Source organism: Rhinopithecus bieti, unplaced genomic scaffold (genome assembly GCF_001698545.2).
Source record: "Rhinopithecus bieti isolate Rb0 unplaced genomic scaffold, ASM169854v2 scaffold_41913, whole genome shotgun sequence".
NCBI lineage: Eukaryota > Metazoa > Chordata > Mammalia > Primates > Cercopithecidae > Rhinopithecus > Rhinopithecus bieti.
In genome coordinates, this window is record NW_016818964.1 from 2412688 (window position 1) to 2430599 (window position 17912).

Below are 17912 nucleotides of genomic sequence, written 5' to 3' on the forward strand. Positions count from 1 at the left end.
GGGGCGGTGGGGCAGTGGGGAGGAGGCCGGCACTGGCAGACGTGTCGGCAGCTGTCAGTCACTTTGGAGCAGGACTTCTGGGGCTCACCGTGCGTCACCTGTAAACATGGGCACACGTACCCAACAGAGGGAGAAGACCATAAGGCAACTAGAAGCTGAAATGAGCCCAGGCCACCCTGTCCCCTGCCAGGCTGGGACTTGGGATTCCTCTCCAAGACCAAGGCAGGAAGAATCAAAGTCAGACTGATTCAAAGGGGACAATGTTGTTGGCGGCTGGCCTGGCTGGCTGGAGACCAAGGTTTTCTTCCTAGCTTTGCCAGAGACCCTGGGCGAGTGACCTGGATATGAATGAGAAGTTGACAAGAATTTGAAGGTTAACTGGTAGAATTTCCCCATTGTACAAATGGGTAAACTGAGGCCCAGGCAGAAGCAGCTGCCTGAGGGCCTCACACTTGGAGAGTGAGATTCTTTATTTCCTCTGTAATCTACGCCCAGCCACTTGTCCTGTCTTCCTTGCTACGGCCCAAGGCCAAGCCCTGGCTTCTCTCCAGCCCTCACTCCTCATGGCCTTTTTGTGTCTACTCTGGGGCAAGGCCCCCCTCTCTTGGGGAGAAACCTCATCCAGTGAGGCCTCTGCTCCTGTGTCCCCACGTGACCGAAGGGAGCAGAACAACCTGCTTGATGCTCTCCACTTGGTGTCCTGGTGGTCTTGTGGGAAGGGCACCACCTCCATCCCCCCAGCAAGCCCCAGATGCCATCCCATCCCTCGTGGGATCATGTGGCCTACAAGGTCTGCAAGGGGCAATCCCTGACAACCTCTTTGGCCCTGCCTCATCCCATGCTCTCTCCCCGCCATGCTCTCTCCCTGTTTCTCTGCCCTCATTCTCTCCTTTCAGTTTCAGGCCCCTGGCCTCTGCAATTGCTGCTCCAGTGGTGGTAATGTTCTCCCATCCCTACCCCTGCTGCGCCCCTGACTCAGCTTGGCCATGACCTCACAGACGTGTCTCTGACCTCTTTATCCAGCCAGATCCTTTTGTATGGGCTCTCCTGGCACCAGGTTCCCCTCTAGGGGCAGAAATCTACATTTGGATGTTACCTGGTTCATACTTATCTTCACCATGGCACTGTGAGCTCGCTGAGGGCAGGGCAGGCTTTGTTCCTTCTCTCTCACTACCATAAATCACCACTTAAGGGAATGCCCACCATTTGATAAATCTTTGGTGAATGAATGAATGAATATGAAAAACTGGGCCACAATCCATGCCTCTTGAATCCTGACATGGTGTTTTTCCAGCACCAATCTCAGCTTGCTCATCTGTCAACGAGGAAGGGTAGTCGGAGTGAGCTGGGCTCCACCAGCAGTTCCCAGCCCTGGCTGTACATTGGAATCTCCCTGGTGGTTTTAAAAAATACTCATGCCTGAGCCACATCGATTAAATCAGAATTTTGTAGATGAAGCTGGGCCTGGGGATTTTGCTTAAGCTTCCCATGTTAAACTTCTTATGCAGAGCCAGCATGGGAACTGGGTGGATGGATTAGACTGACTGCCGGTGTCCCTCGCTATACAGAGTGCCATAAATCCAAGAGTCTGGTGTTTCATGCCTGTCCCAGGGAACAAGCTGGTTTAAAAGCACAAAGAGTTGCCAGTCACCCTCCACCTCCTCAATGGCCACGGTTAATTTCTCTGTCATCTCTGAGCCACTAGAAACCAGAACTCCACTTTCCCTGCAACTAGCCCTGTGTGGTCTGCCTTTGAATGCTGATCCAGCCCCTCTGCCACGTGGCAGAGAGATCCCCTGGGGCTGGGCGGCTCCCATCACACCTGAAAGATGTGAAGAAGTAATGTGGGTAATGTCCACTGGGGTGGCAGCAGGAAGTGAGCTGATTTACAGCCCTGGCTTAATATCTACGAGGCTAAGAGGCTCCTGCTCATCACCTTTTAATGTTTTTAAAGGGCCATTGACTGCATTTCAAACCCTGGAAGGCAATCTTCTCTCCCACTGGGAAGAGCATACCATCAGATGGTGGCCTCTGCTCAATTATTTTACAGAAATGATTAACTCCTTACATGTCAGTGGGAAATCCACCGGCTTCTAGACCGGTGCCATTGTTAGATGTCCCATCATTGAGCCTGTGCCCCTCCAGATTCTGACCTTCCGAGACCCTGGGGTTTGCTAGAAAGCTTCATTCTCCTAACAGCTGGCCTCTGAGCCCACTTCTTCAATGCACTCTACCAAGTGTGTGAACTTCAAGCAAGACCATTGCCAGTGCAATTATTTTCTCAGTCTCAGGTGCAATTTATGAGAGAGAGTTCAAGAGGAGCACGTTTGGCCCGACACAATGACCTATTTTTGTGAGAGGATATGAAGGCACGGATGTATAAGGATATTTAATGTGATGAAGTTCTAGGCAGAAAAATCAGGGCCAAATTTCAAGGCTGCAGGAGGAAGAAGTGAAGGAGCACACTGCATTTAAAACACTGATAGTTCTTGCCTGTAATCCCAGCACTTTGGGAGGCCGAGGTGGGTGGATCACCTGAGGTCAGGCGTTCGAGACCAGCCTGGCCAATATGGTGAAACCCTGTCCCTACAAAAAAATACAAAAATTAGCCAGGGTGGTACATGCCTGTAGTCCCATCTACTCAGGATGCTGAGGCAGGAGAATGACTTGAACCTGGAGGTCAAGGCTGCAGACAGCCAAGGTCATGCCACTGCACTCCAGCCTGGGCGACAGAGCAAAACTCCAGTCTCAAAAAATAATAAATAAATAAATACATTAATAAAATTGATAGCTCTGGCCAGGTGTGGTGGCTGACACCTGTAATCCCAACACTTTGGGAGACTGAGGCAGGCGGATCATTTGAGCCCAGGGGTTCAACATCAGCCTGGGCAATAGAGTGAGACCTCATCTCTACAACTTTTGTTTTTTTTTTTTTTTAGCTGGGCATGGTGGCACACGCCTATAGATACCAGCTACTCCAGAGGCTGAGGCGGGAGGATTGGAGGATTGCTTGAGCCCAGGAGGTTGAGGCTGCAGTGAGCTATTGCAGCGCACCACATTCCAGCCTGGGCAACAGAGCAAGACCCTGTTTCAAAAAAAAAAAAAACAGTGGTTCTCAGTCTCTTATATAAGGGCCTCTCTGAAATGTAAGCAGGCACAATTGCTTAGCCAACTGTTCTCACGAAAGGAACAAGTCTGGTCTGTCCTTATGCCTGACAGCTGGGCCTCCACTGCTGTGTCCTGAGAGTTTGGTCTACTCCAAGCCTATGGTATCTGAGCCTGCCTCGACTCTGGGTTACTCAGACCCCATATCCACTTGCTAGCTTCTCTCCATCCTTCAAATCCATCTCTTGAATAGCCTTATTGGGTGTTCATGCAAAAAAGGACTGAGACCTCTCTCTCCTTTTTTTGAGACAGGGTTTCGCTATGTTGACGAGACTGGTCTCAAATTCCTGGGCTTAAGCAATCCTCCTTCTTGGGCAAAGCCATCCTAAACCCTTCTGCACCCCAAATTAGACTCCCTTGCTCAGTGCTGCTGCTTTATTCTGCAAACACTTCTGTCTGGGGCATTTCCGTGCTAGTTTGTAATGTGTGTCTCTCTCCACTAAGTTGTGAGTGTCTTAGGGCAGGCAGGTAGATGAGTACTTTATTAATCCTGAACAATCATGATTTTCTGAGCCTTACTATGTGTCCATCATAGGTTCATGCTCCCATTTCGCCCTGGGCATAACCGGGAGAGATAGGTGATATCATCCGCTCTTAACAGGTGGCCCGCAGGCTCAGTGAAGCTAAGTGATGTACCAAAGTTGCCCAAGGCCCAGCATTCAGTTGGCGTTCAGTGAAAAGGTGCAATGCTCACCAGTGGAGAAACACAGGATCTGTCCCATTCCCCAGTGCTGGTTCCACTTGATTGGCAGTGTTGTATTTAGACCAATAGAGAGGAAGCCTCGGATGTCCAGAGCTTGTCTCAACACCTGGCATTTGGTTTCTATCTTGGGGAATTTCAAAAGGAGAAGGAACTTGCCCCTAAAGTAACCTGCTCTTAGCTGGACTTCGTTAAGAAGGAGCAGAGGCCCAGAAAGGTCAGTGACTTGCCTAAAGCCCACAGAACACAGGCTGGTATTGGTACTTCCTGGGACCACTTCTTATTCCAGTTTCACCATCATCTACCTTCCAGGCCCTGTTCTGCAGTGTTCTCCTGCAGCCAGAATCCTGTAAATGCTGTAGGCTTGAGAGTAGGCTGAGGCACAGGTAATGTCCTGGAGTCTCCTGGATTTGGTACCTGTAGCAGGGGTCTGAGGGACACAGTGTTCCCAGCATCAGTTCCCTCTTCTCCAACCACTGTCCTCCTCCTGGCCAATCAGTGTCCTACTACCATCCTACTCCTGGCCAATCAGTGCAGTTCTGGGTCCAGCAGACGTTGCCTCCTAAATCGTCCTTGAATCCATCTACTCCTCTGTTTCCTTTGCTGCCACCTGAACGAGGCCACCATCAGGTCTCCAGTGGGCAGTACCTGCCTCTCATCTAGGGTTGCCAGATAAAATATAAGATACCCTATTACATTTGAATTTCAGATAAACAACAAATAATTTTAATTGGGAAAGTTATTATATGGGAGACATGCTAGGAAAACAATTTGTAGTTTATTTGAAATTCAAAGTTAACTGGATGTCCTGTATTTTATTTGCTAAATCTGGCCACCCTCCCCTTACCTACATCTTTGCCCCTGCCTTGCCTCCTCTCTGCATCCATCCTTCATGCAGCAACTGGACTGAGATTTCTCTTTCTCTCTTTTTTTTTGAGACATGGTTTCACTATGTTGTCCAGGCTGGCCTCGAATTCCTGAGCTCAAGCAATCCTCCTGCCTTGGCCTCCCAAAGTGTTGGGATTACAGGTGTGAGCCACTGCAACCAGCCTGGACTGAGATTTCTAAAATACCAACCTGAGATTGTGTCATCTCTTACTTAAAACCCTTTACTTAAAATGACATACATAGCCCTCAGGATCAAGTCCAAACTGCAGGACACTATGTTAGTGGCTTACAACAGTGGCCTTACCTGGTGCTTCTTTCCCCTGGGTCTTCCAAAGTCCCTATCTCCTCTGGCCTTGGGCTGTTCCCTCTGCCGGGACACCTCACCCTCATTTGCATCCTAACTTCTCATCCTGCATGTCTCAGCTGAAGCACCACACCCTTCAGGCTTCTAAGACTCTTGCCCCTAGTCCAAGCTATTTCTTCTTGCTGAGCTCTCTTGATGATAATTACTTGTTTAATTAGCTCTACATTGCCAAACTATCAGTGCCACAAGGGAAGAGGCCACTAAGCCCCTTGCACTTAACAAAGGGCCTGGCATATAGTAGGCGCCCAATAAATGCTGCCAAATGACTCATCAAAGCTGCAGAGACTGACTATAGAAGGGGTTCAACATTATTTGGGTCTGGGGTGGCTCCTCATCAGCACACAGAGACCCATAAGGCCAGATAAGGGGCTGTCTCTCTAACTATTGCTTTAGGAAGGCAGCCACAAAGATGATGGCTTCTGGCATCTTTCATGGAGACAGGCCAGCACCACGGTAACTTGATGAGACACACTCCTGTCACACCTAATAAATTTGCCAGCCTGTCATCCTCTTTCCTTGCAAAAAAAAAGAATAATCTGGAAGTGAACTTAGAAGAACCCTAAATCACACTAAATCACAAAAGCTCAAAATCTCAATTCCAGACACATGAAAGAACAGGTGGGAAAGGCTAAGGAATGCTCCCACCAACCCTTCTGGCAATTTAAATGTTGTCTGACTTTAATAATTAAGCTTCTTATCAACTAGCAGCAGCCAGAGGCTTAGAGCTGATTGCAAGGTAAGAACCTGGTGCTTTGGGGGACCCCAGGTCTCTTGCCTCATTGAGGATCCCATTAATCACAGGACTTTGTTATGTTGGCCTTGTCCTTCCAGATGCTCTTCTGGCAAAATGCTCATGGAAAGGCAGATAGCTCTGAGTTTGTTCTCCAGATTAGAGAAACTCCTATGACGTGACAGGTTTTATTTTCCCCACTTAAAGAGAAACACATGGCTTCGTGCGTTTCCATTTTTCCTCTTCTCTCCTATGTTCCCCCGGATTTAACTCTTTTGCTTAAAGCCAGATCCATTCATTCCAAAACCGCTTTCCCTTGATTTCTCTGTCCCTATCATTTGTAAATTAATTTTCCAGAGCCTTAAGCCAAGTTTTACCCATTCTACTTGTCTGTAGGGTTCCTTTTGAAATTGATTTGTATGAAAATTGATTTGTATTGAGTAAGAGCATCTGAAATACACACACACACACATACACACACACACCCCTGCCCCCCCCCCCCCACACACACCTGCTTGTATAAGTACTGCCTGGCTAAAGGACACATAAAAAAACTGAACTGCTTTCACAAAATTATTTCTTCTGGGAGGAGTGCGGGGTGCTTGTGGGTCTTCTGTTTAGATCCTACTAGCTCACACAGTAGAATTCTAGTCTTGGAGACTGACAAGCTCATTATGTTGCTTCCCACCCCAGCTGAAGAAGTCTTATGGAAGAGAGAAAACTGTAAACAAATGAATCTAAAAACTAAGTGAACTCAATATCTGAGGTTCAGCTAAAAGTTGAACAAGGGAAGCTGGTCCCAAGCCACTGAAGTGTTTAGAAGTGACAAAATCGTGTTTCCTGAGGAGACACAGCTGAGTTTAATAACTGCTGTTTCACACATTAGACAAAGCTGTCAATTCCAAAAGGTAAACAATTGTGAGTGAGACAGAGGCAAGCCAGAGAAGAGAGCAGAAGACAGGGCCTGGGAGTGGGGATGCTGAGCAGCGTCAGACCCCGGCTCTCGATGGGCAGTCACCCAGGCCATCATCCAGGCAGGACTAACTGAGCAAGCTCCCGGCAGGGCCCATCATTTGGGGCAGCTCAGGGACCTCGATAGACTGGCAAGTGGTCTTGTCCCCTTCTCCTTTTTTTTGGTCTGTCACCCCTACTCAGAGCAGCCATGTGAATGGTCCCCAAACCCCAAAATGCCACTGGGAGAACATGAAGCTACAAATACCCGAGAGTGGATCCTCAATGCCCAAAACAATGAAAATGTCCTCCAGAGCCTGCAGAAAAAATGTCAAACAGACCACGCAGTGATCAACAGAGTACCTGGTCAGCCAGGCAGAAGAACGGCATTACTATTACTCCTATTAGCAATGGAGCAACCACTACCGGTTAGTGTGCATCATGGTCCTGGCACTGCGCCAAGTAATCTTTACATATCTCATCCAGTACTTAGAATAGTACAGTCAGGAAGAAGAAACTAACTCTCAGAGAGGGGTTGCCTAAAGCCTCCCAGCTGGTGAGGGACAGAGCTGAAGCTCAAATTCCGGAGCTGACGTTGAAGTCCACTTTGTCACCTCTCCACTGTACCAGTAACCATGCACATTCTGGGGGGGACTAGGGAATATATCATTGAACCCTGTCTCTGATCCTAAGAGGTAACTCCAGTTAGTGGCTGCCTGGCCTCTGCCCTGCGATTTAAGAGGCACAGGGTGAGAGATTCAACCCTGGGCAGTCCTGACAGATGGGCCACCATGCATTATCTGTCCACAGCCTCAACTCTGATACCTACAAGAAACACGGTTGCCTTCTATGTTGAAAACCAGTTTAAGAAACGTAATTTGAAGTTCACCAGTGGTTCTGGCGGGAAGGAAATAATATATATCCTTGGGATGACTTTTCCTTGTAAGTTTGTTTCTTTCCTGAATTTCTACCCTAGAATGCTATCATCGGAATGTATTCTCTGAGCCCCTTTCTATTCCAAGGCCGGCCCGGTCCTGCAGGCTTTAGGCCACAATTGAAGCCTCTCTTTGGAGTTTCTTGTCTTTTCAGGGGTAGGGTATGGGGTACGGTAGCAGCTTTTCTTTTCCCCAGCTTTTCCGAGAACCAATCAGTGGGGCGGCTGCAGGAAGCCAGGGTCTCAGGAGGGAAGGGGCAGCTCTCCCCTCACCCAGGAGGTCCTCCCAGCCAGTGCGCCGCCGGTGCGTCTCACCTGCACGAAGCCCCAGAGCGGGTGGAGCGCGCAGTGCAGCAGCAGCGAGGACCAGCAGCAGCCACGGCCCAGCACCAAGTCCCGGAGGAGCATCTCGGCCAGCGACGCCCGCTCCTGGGGCGAACTGTCAGGAGAGCAAGGCTCGGGTCAGGCGGACATCGCGCGGGCACTTTAGCCGCCGCGCACCAACATACTTCCCATCCCGGATCGGTCGGGCACGCCCCGCACCCAGGGGCACCCTAGTAAACCAAGCCTGCACTTACACTCCAGCTTACACCTCCACTGACTCTTCGTAAATCCCAGAATTCACACTCTTTTCTTAGGCACATCCCCAGAACCCCGCACGTACACTTTAGCTCCGCGCACAGCTCCCGAATATGCGTGCATACCTTGGCCCCATGCACACCTCCAGAAACAGCCAAGCACACTTACTGCGCCCCATTAACCCCTAGAAGCAGCCACGTACAACTCACTGTATGAGTACACTTCAAAACCGGCGGGCACTACTCACCCTGTGCGCACACCCACAGAAACAACCGTGCACACCCACTGACTCCTGCCTGCACCCTCGCTGACCCTGCATGCACGGCACCAAGAAATCTCACGCTGCGTGCACCCTCACTGCCCTGCCGGCCTCATTGCGCACACTGCAACATAGGCACCTCGGTGCGCTGCCCCTTTGCACGCTCCTGCCCAGCCCCGATCTCCCGCTCCCGGGCGTGGGTTCCCCCCACGCCTCCATCTCCGCCCGCACCCTTCTAACGCCTCACGCCACCTTGCCTGGCGGCGGCCCCAGCCGATCCTCAGCTCGCGGAAGAGAAGTCCGCGTCCCCCCCACGGCAGCTCTGTTTCCCAGCCGCCGGACAGCCCCCATTTAAAGCCAGCCGCCTCCCCAGTCCCCCGCCCTCTAGGCGGGGCCTCGGTCCTCACCTTGGCGGCTGCGCGGGCGCCCGGGGGCTTCACATGCCGGGAAGGAGCTCCCGGCGCTGGAGCAAAAGTTTGCGCGCCGGTTGGGCCTCCCGGGGCGCTGAGCGGAGGACCAGGAGTGGCGTCCTCGCACCGGGCGCAGGGTGCGGTGGCTCCCGGCTGCGCCTGGCCGCGCGCGGGGCGGGAGGGGCGGCACCCCGCGCGCCCAGGGCCGGGGCTGGCCGGCCGAGCGCAGCGAGGGCAGAGGGCGGGAAAAAAAAGAAGTCTCCTCTAAGCGTCCGCCTGGAGCCGCGCGCGAGCCCTCCACGGGCTCGCGTTGGCTCCCCGCCCTTCCTGGTGGCGCCGAGCGGCTGCCCGGGGCACTGGGGTGCCCGAGCTCTCTGCTACCTTCACGCCGGCCCGCGAGAGGCAGCGGCGGGAGGTGCCGGCAGGGAGCGCCCGCTGGGGCAGCAAAGCCGCGGGCGGAGGCGAAATAAATAATGCACGAAAAAGGAAAACAGACGTGAGCCGAGCCAGAGCCTCTCCCGCCTCCCGCCCGGGGCTGCACTCCCGCCCGCGCTCCCCCCACCGCCGCCGCCGCCGCCGCAGCCGCCGCCAGCGCCGCTGCAGTGATTCCTCGTCTCCATCTAGCGAGGCTATTGTGTATTGGGCGCTTAATTATTTATTCACCCTGGAGGCCGAGGATTCCCAGTTCCAGGAGGTTTTGGCCTTTGCCTGCGCTTCCGCCAAGCCTCTCCCAAGGCTGAGGAAAGGTGGCGAGGACTGACTTGAGATCCTTTTTTGCGCTCCTTCCTTGAGGACTCTCCCCGCCGCACTCCCCGCAGGCTCTCCCGGGCCCCGGGGCTGAAAGGTGCAGGCCGCCCCTCTCCCGGCCAAGGGCCTTGTCCTCTCCTTTGTAGTCCCAGCAGCAGAAACTCTCTTGCAACACTAGGCTGCGGCTGGGAAGGAGCTGTGACGGCCCTGGGGAGAACATTTCTACCACTGCTTTTCCTCAACCGTCTGCCAACTCCTCTGTTTGAGGCAAGATTATCAACAAGTCAGTTTATTCGGTTCTTCGGGAAGTAGCCTGGTTACCTCTCTTTCAAACAAGCTGTGCCTAGCAGCATCACAGGCATGGTGCGGCCACTCTACTCTTGTGGTGGAAGCACTTTGCAAGCGCTTTGACTGATGGGGGGCGCCTTCCAGAAGGCCCTCAAGGCCTGGACAATCCTATTTTTAGGTTGGATGAGAGAACCAGGGGCTTAAGACACAGAGCTGAGGGTCAGATACTGCGGCGCATGCATGGAAGAAACATGTACTGAGCGCACCTTTTCTCAGTATTTGGACACCCTTGAGCCACTCACGTAAACACACACTATAAACTGCTGGTTTGCAGAGTATAAACTGCCTTGCGAGCCAGCTTTCAAAACCATGTCTTAGCGGCCTCCTTCATGCCAGAGCGCTGCCCCAGGCTCTTTGCCACATAAGTGCTGCAGATTGCACCTCAACCAGCAAGATGCAGGGACTAATGTGAATGAGACCTTGTTCCTTTCCCCCCACCCAAGAATTCAGGGGCCTGTCAGGGAGATGGATAAAACCAACCACTGCACTGTGCACTGGCATGTCCCTGTCAGCCGCCCTGAGAAAGGGAAAGACTGAGGAATGGAGGGCGGATTGAGTAAAGGCTCCTAGGAGAGGGTGACTTGCTGGGAGTAGGGGAACGTCTCAAGCATTGGTAACCCTTTGTGCAAAGAAATGGAGACATTTGTGGGGCTGGGCGCGGTGGCTCACGCCTGTAATCCTAGTACTTTGGGAGGCCGAGGCGGGTGGATCACGAGGTCAGGAGATCGAGACCTTCCTGGCTAACAAGGTGAAACCTCGTCTCTACTAAAAATACAAAAAATTAGCCGGGCGCGGTGGCAGTGTTGGGCACCTGTAGACCCAGCTGCTCGGGAGACTGAGGCAGGAGAATGGCATGAACCCGGGAGGCAGAGCTTACAGTGAGCCGAGATCGTGCCACTGCACTGCAGCCTGGGCCAAAGAGCAAGACTCCTTCCCCAAAAAAAAAAAAAAAAAAAAAAGAAAAGAAAAGAAAAGAAATGGAGACATTTGTTCAATCCTTCATTCCATATGTGGCCTCCATGGGCACCTGCTAGGGACCAGACAGAACACTTGATGCTGGGTAGAAAAGAGGACAAGAGGATATCTCACTGGGGATGGGATAGGATGGAGGGAGGATGGGAAGAAGATGATGGGGTAGGGACTTCCTAGGTGACTCATCAACAGTTTGGAGAAATGGAGCCGCTATTGGTCAGCTGAGGTCAAAATAACACTGGATATTTTAATGCCTGTCCAGCTGAAACAAGTCGTGGTATTTTGCTCAGCACAATCTTTACGTTTGACAACAGCCCCTGATGTTTACATCTGGAGTTTTTTGCCACTTACAGATGTTATTTACACCACATTTTAATTCAGGTCTCACAACTCTGTGATGTAAGTGTAATTGCCCTGTGTGAACAGTTCAGAGACCTTTGTGCCTGAGCCAGAATCACACAGTGGCTCGCTGGGGAGTCAGAAATACTAACCCCCAACTAGAGGCTCATGACGTTGGGAGAACTTAGGTAAGATTTGTGCATTGGAAAACCTGCACTGGCCAATCTGGTCTTCCATATTGCTGTAGTGGACCTAATCTATGCACCTCTTGAGGGTCACCTGGTGTAGATCACCCGATTCTGTCGCTGTTCGGGATGCCATTTGTAGCCTGCACGGTCCTAGGGGAACTGAACAAAGGGGTGCAAATGTGGCAATAAAAGACAAGAGACAAAAGAGTATATTTGGAAGAAGGGCTCAGGGGGCACCTTACCTCTAGTGGAAAAGGGCCCTGAGCTTTACGCAGCCATCCATATTTATTAGGCCAAAGAGATAGCGAGAAAGGGGAGGGGGTGTGATTGTCCAGTAATTGTCAGTTGGCTGCTTGGTTCACAGCAGGCTTGAGAGGCTGCATCCTTTGAACAATAGGCGCTAGATTTTCCAGTAGATAACTTCAAAGAGCCCTGCGCCAGGGAGCATGTCCCTCAGCAATCCTTTTGGTGGCAGGGCAGTGTGAGTTTGCCCACATCCTGCGTTCATGATAAACAGTTTGCTGTTTGATCATATAGCCTCCAGCGGAATGCTGAGTTGGTCACGTCCTGTGGGCCTTCGACTCCCTGCAACCTGGCCCTACATCTTGCTGACCTTCCTGTCAGCTCCCTTAGAGTGAAGACCAGGCTCTGTCACAGGCCTCTCAGGCCATGAGTGGCCTAGGGAGGACGTGGATCCTCTCACCCTTTTCATTCAGGTGGTAACTCACACCACGGCCACATGAGGTCTGCCTACAGGGGCCAGATACATCTACTCAGAAATACAGGGGATTTAAAGCTTGGGGCACATTTTGACCAGAGAAGGACAAGAGATGGAAGGGACCCAGCATATGGAGTGCAGTGGTTCCATTTGGCTTGTCGGGAAATGTCCAGTAGGGGCAATTGAGCAACTGGCTGTGTTTGCGTCTAAGGCTGTGACCAGCTCAATAATGTACAACTTGGTGGCACACTTCTATAGTCCTAGCTACTTGGGAGGCTGAGGCAGGAGGAGCCCTTGAGCCTGGGAATTCAAGAACAGCCTGGGCAACATCATGAGACCCTGTCTCACAAAAATGCATAACTTTCTCTTAGCTTCCGTGCTTCCCTGCTTCATTTCCTTTTTCTCTTGTGTCTGTTGCCCTAGGATTGTATCCCTCAATAAAGTATTAGCAGGCAGCATGATTGCTTAATATTCTGTCTCTGAAGGAACAGGGACAATTGCTACCACAAATGGTCCTAAAAAGTAGACCTTCAGGATGGGATGTTGGAGTTGGAGTTCTCTTCTATCTATAATAGGGGCCCCACTGCTGGGCCATAGCTGGCACGCAATGATATTACAATTTCTAAAGCTGCACCTGCTGCTAATTGGAATGGGATGCAGGTAGAAAATAAGGCTTTATGAGATCAAATGGCCATTGCATTTGGGGTTAAGTGGCTTTTTCTGATGGTAGCGGAGGTACTGCAAAGAGAAAATGATAGACTCAGGAAAGGTGTCTACCAGTGTAAGGCATGCTTTGAAATAAAGACTTTAAGGACACTCCTGACATCTGCAAGACAGACTGCACTGAAAATTAAGCTTGGGGGCTGATTATAAGGTGGCAGAACTGAAAAGGAGATTAGATGTGCAGCCATGTAGATGTCTTATGTCCAAGTCAGAGCTCTAAGAAGGAAAGGATTGGAGCTGGTGACCCGGAATGGAGACTTTTGAGTTAACAAACCTGAAACTCTGGACCCTGATCTCCTTGAATCCTCTGTCAGGTAGAAGCAACTCTTCCACTTTTTAGAACAAAACAGCTCTTCTTGGCCTGGGGATAACAATGACCTCATTGAAGCAGGAACCTTGCAAGATGGTGCTTGCTTTAATGACAACAGCCTACGGTAAATATGTGAGATGCCAGAACTTTTTTGCAGCACAATAAGAAGAAAAGGACCAGAAGGCTCAGAGGTGTGAATATTAGAATCATAAGACCTGAGAATCCACCACTGGCCTATGTTCCCTGGGATGGCCCAGAGAATCTTCCCTTCATTGAAACAGAAAAAAGAAGTCCTAATGAGCCCATCAGCACCTTTGAGAAATTCAGTGGTGGCTGTCTTCTGAAGGCTGGGTTCGATGATGGGAGATGGTGGGAAAATGGACTCTCTTGGATCAACAGCAATCAATGTAATGGCAAAGGCCAGGTGGCATAATGTCATGCCAGACAAAGTGGGCATAATTACACAATGGAAAGGAAGGCCAGAGTGGCAACCAGGGTGCCTGGAGCCATAGGAATCTATGTTAATGGCTGACAGATCATGATGTAATGGGGGGGAGACAAATGGGGAGCTAACAGGGGTGTTGCTTGACTTGTATAAATAGACACACTTTTAAAATCTAGAGTGTAAGAACAGAAAGATGACATCTACTGCAATGGAAATTATCTAAGACTGTTCAGAGCCCAGAGCCTGTGATTAAAGGGGAGGCTGGATTTCTGAGGCATTAAGTCAGCCATGAACAGTGGCAACCCAGCATGTGATAGAAGTGCTATGTACAGGACCAGACTCGAGCAGGTCTAGAAGGAACAGGTAAATTGCCTAAACAGCTGGTCCAGATTCTCATGTCACCCACCTCTGTTGAAGCTCTTCCTCAACTTACATGTTTAGCCCCAAATGGGAGTTCCATGTGATAGTCTGATGGAGGAGGAAAGCACCAGGGCCTCGTTTACACACAGCTCGACGTGGTGTATTGGTGCTAGTTGGGAATAGATGACTGCTGTGTTACCTCCCATTCAAGGGTAGGAGAGGTGGCCCGAAGTGCAGACACACACGGTCTCCTGTGCGGGAGTAAATGGCTGGGCTAATCATTTCGGGACATGGAAAGAACAAAAATGAAAAGCCAGGGGCATGGAGGTCAAGTAAACAGTAAATGATGAATTCATGAGAGTGAGCACAAAGGGTATGGGGCTTTCTGCCTCGTGTTTGTCTCTCCAGAGAGCATCTGTTGCCAAGGAGGCTCCTATAGTCAGCCGGACAGGATGACCCAGCCCCTCTTTGGCTATCCCAGGGCTTCCTGTAGTGATGAGATGTTCTACTGAAGGCTCAACTGTGACATCAGCTTAGACACAACAGCTGGTGGGGTTGGAGTACTGCTCTCCTGGACGTAGTGTGAGTCAATAGATGTGTCTCTGATAGAATATACAAGTCTAGGAACAAAGGAGTGGAAGTAGGATTGATTCCTCTCTCTGACTGCCAGCAAGAAACCTGCAGAATCTGTGCTTCTTGTTCCTGCAAATTTAGACTTAGAAGAGTCAGAGGCCCTGGCTTACAGAGGGTAAAACTTCCACTAATAAACATAATAAGGGTTCCACTAAATTGGAAGCTGTGACTGTGACCTGGGCGCCTTGGGCTCCTCTTGCCAGTGGAGCAGCAGAGAAAGAAGGATTTGCTATACTGATGCACGATAATACTTCATTACCATGAGGAGCAAGGGCTGGTGTTACATAGTGGGTGAAGGGAAGAGTATGTCTTGTGCTCTGGACTGAAGTGTGTCCCCCAAAATTCATCTGTTGAAGTCCTACCCCCAACGTTAGGGGTTATTTAGAGATATTAAGTATGTTTAGAGAGGGAGTCTTTAGGGGGTAATTAAGGTTAAATGAGGTCATAAGCGTGGTGCCCTATCCACTAGGATTGTTGTCCGTCTAAGAAGAGGAAGAGAGAACAGAGCTATCTCTCTGTCTCTGGGTACTCAGAGGAAAAACCGTGCAAGGACAAAACGGCCATCCACAAGCCCGCAGAAGAATCCTTACCAGAAACTGGCCCTGCTGAACCTTGATCTAAAATGCCCAGCCTCCAGAACTGTGAGAAAATTAATTTCTGTTGGTTAAGCCACCTAGCTTGGGGTATTTTGTTACAACAGCCTGAGCTGACAAATACATCTGGTTGTATGGGATTCATGGGGTATTTTCTGTTCAGAGATAGCCATGAACAAGCAATTACAACATCCACAGATCCTCCAGGTGAGAACCCCAGACCCACTGAAGAGTTTACCCTAGAAATCTAGAATGGAAGGTCAAAGCGGGTGGAAGATGATGATTGTCAATTATGGCCCTAGGACCAGCCACAGCAGCGGGACTCTAGCTTCCTTTGCTAATCTTTTTATGTCTTTTTAGGAAGTTTCAATTGATCACTTAAAAAATTGGACTTGCACCCTCACTCTCAAATTGAGGGCATTTTGTTCTCAAGTTAGATCCAAATATCACAGGAAGATGGGGTGGAGGACTCTGAATAGCACAAGGGGTGGACTGTACTGGGCCCCATCTATACGCTTCCTGGATTTACCTGGCCTTACCTGCCTCCTCTTCTGCTCAATGCAGGGGGCAGCCACCACCACTGTCCCATCTCCTAACACCACTGTCTGTCACAGCCTCCCCCAGGTGAGAGCTGACCTTCAACCCGGCCTCCATCATGTACACTGTGAAAAGGGCCACGAGGCAGCGGGGGCCAGGCCCAGATGACTAGAGTCATGGAGAACCTGCAGAATCTGTGCTTATCCCTGCAACGTTAGACTCAGAAGAATCAGAGGTCCTGGCTTGTAGAGAGTACAACTTACACTAATGAACACAGTAAGGATTCCACTATACTGGAAGCTATGACTGTGACCTGAGTGTCACAGGGTCCTGACCTAGGACCTAACACCAATCCTATACTCAGAGGATTGAGTATACTCCTCACACCAGGGGCAGGGGGTCTGGCTTGCCCAGTAGCTGTCAGTGGGGACCAAGCGCCATGACCTGAATATGGAGGAGGGTTAGCTTCCTGAGGGATGAGCTTTGATCAATGACAGACAGGGTCTGAAAAGATCTGGTGGATTATTTATCTCCCTTTCTCCATCCGTATGGCTTACTGACATATGTCTTGTGTGACCAAACAACTGGCTGTGATCCCTGGCAAAACTGTGGCCACTTCAGCACCACACGTGATGTGTTTTCCTTCCTTCCTTGCCTTCTTTCCCAATTTTCCCTGCTCTTTCTAACCTGGGATTGCACCCCGTAAAATATGCTGCTACATGAACTGTGCTTCAGGCCTCCTTTTCTAGGGAACCCAGGCTTAGACAGGTTCTTAGAGGTTTCCTGGGCTCCAGAGGCTATGGCCACGTGCATAAAATGAAGTGGAACACCATGGCAACCAGGATATTTTATGCCCGAAACATCTGTATAACTGTGGATAATTGAAAGGGGAGGCTCCTTAAGAATCCAGATGATTTTCCTTGGCCTCCACTTCTTCGTGAATATAGGCAGGTTCTAGGTGGGGAGAGTTTCATGCTGGTTGGGAGCATGGACTCGAGTCAGACTGTCTGGTTCTCACTAACTATACAATCTTCGGGGAATTTTCTAAACTTTGAGGCCTGACTCTTTTCCCTTTTCTATCAGGGATTAGAATAGCATTTATTAGATATAATTAGATCACAGAGTTCCTGGAAGGATTAGCTGAGATATTTCATATAAACACTTAGCCTGGCACAATATAACTGTTCACAGGAAAAAAGAAATCTATCTCTAAATATCTTGAAGAATAGAGGGGCAAAGATGCCTCTCTTTTGCAAGAACACTAATTGGCATCAAGGATCTTGATGAGCAAAACACAAAGAAAATGAAGAAAATGACCAGTGAAGGAACAGTTATTACTAAACCTTAAAATTATGAAGGCTGATTTTTTTTTAAAATGCTGCAAATAAACATAGAGTTATTTTAAAATACATTGGTATTATCCAATTTGTTCATTACCTGAACTTGAATTAAAGTTACTTGTTAGTTCCGTGTTTTGTAGGTCAGCTGTGAATCTGTCCAGAGAGGATATTTTCCTGATTGATTAGGTGTAGGGGAGGGGAACCCCAAGTCTCTTCTGGGATTCATCCAAGACGTCACTTGTCCTTCTGAGGTTTGTCCCTCACCTCCATCAGTATTCTAAGAGCTGAGCAGGATTCACTACCCGGGGCTGTGTGGACAGATCTGCCTTGCCCCAAACTGTGAGTTAGTTCTTTCCCCAAGAATACTTTGGTCCAAATCTCTGAAGCTAGATATTTGGACAGGGAGGTGGGGGGCAGGGGGAGTCAGAAAGAAGCCCAGATTTTTAACTTCCCTTTAAAACGATCCGTGTCTCCTCTGTCTTGTGATCCTTCCTGAAACCCTAAAAGAAAAACCAACATTTTGAAAAAACTTGTCAAGTCTGGGCTTGCTTCGTGGCCACAGCCTGGCTCCTTGCCATTTTCCTACGTCACAAGAAAATCCAGACAGATCTGATCCAAGAGAACATTTGGTGGAACTGCTCGGCTAGCCGCTCCTTTGGCCAGAACAGTCAAGTCCAAA

At 49.9% G+C, this 17912-nt stretch overlaps 1 protein-coding gene across 1 annotated transcript in view; it reads right to left on the bottom strand.

The window, feature by feature from the left end:
• Positions 1–9179, bottom strand: part of PRIMA1 (proline rich membrane anchor 1) — a 75249-nt gene extending 66070 nt beyond the window's left edge. Inside the window, exons 1-3 of the mRNA XM_017857975.1 lie at positions 8978–9179; positions 8048–8171; positions 1–98 (exon numbers count right to left, since the gene is read on the bottom strand). Of these exons, the coding sequence (XP_017713464.1) occupies positions 1–98; positions 8048–8140 (191 nt within the window). The 5' untranslated portion in view covers positions 8141–8171; positions 8978–9179. The remainder of the gene's footprint in view (positions 99–8047; positions 8172–8977) is intronic.
• Between the last annotated feature and the right edge of the window lie 8733 nt (positions 9180–17912).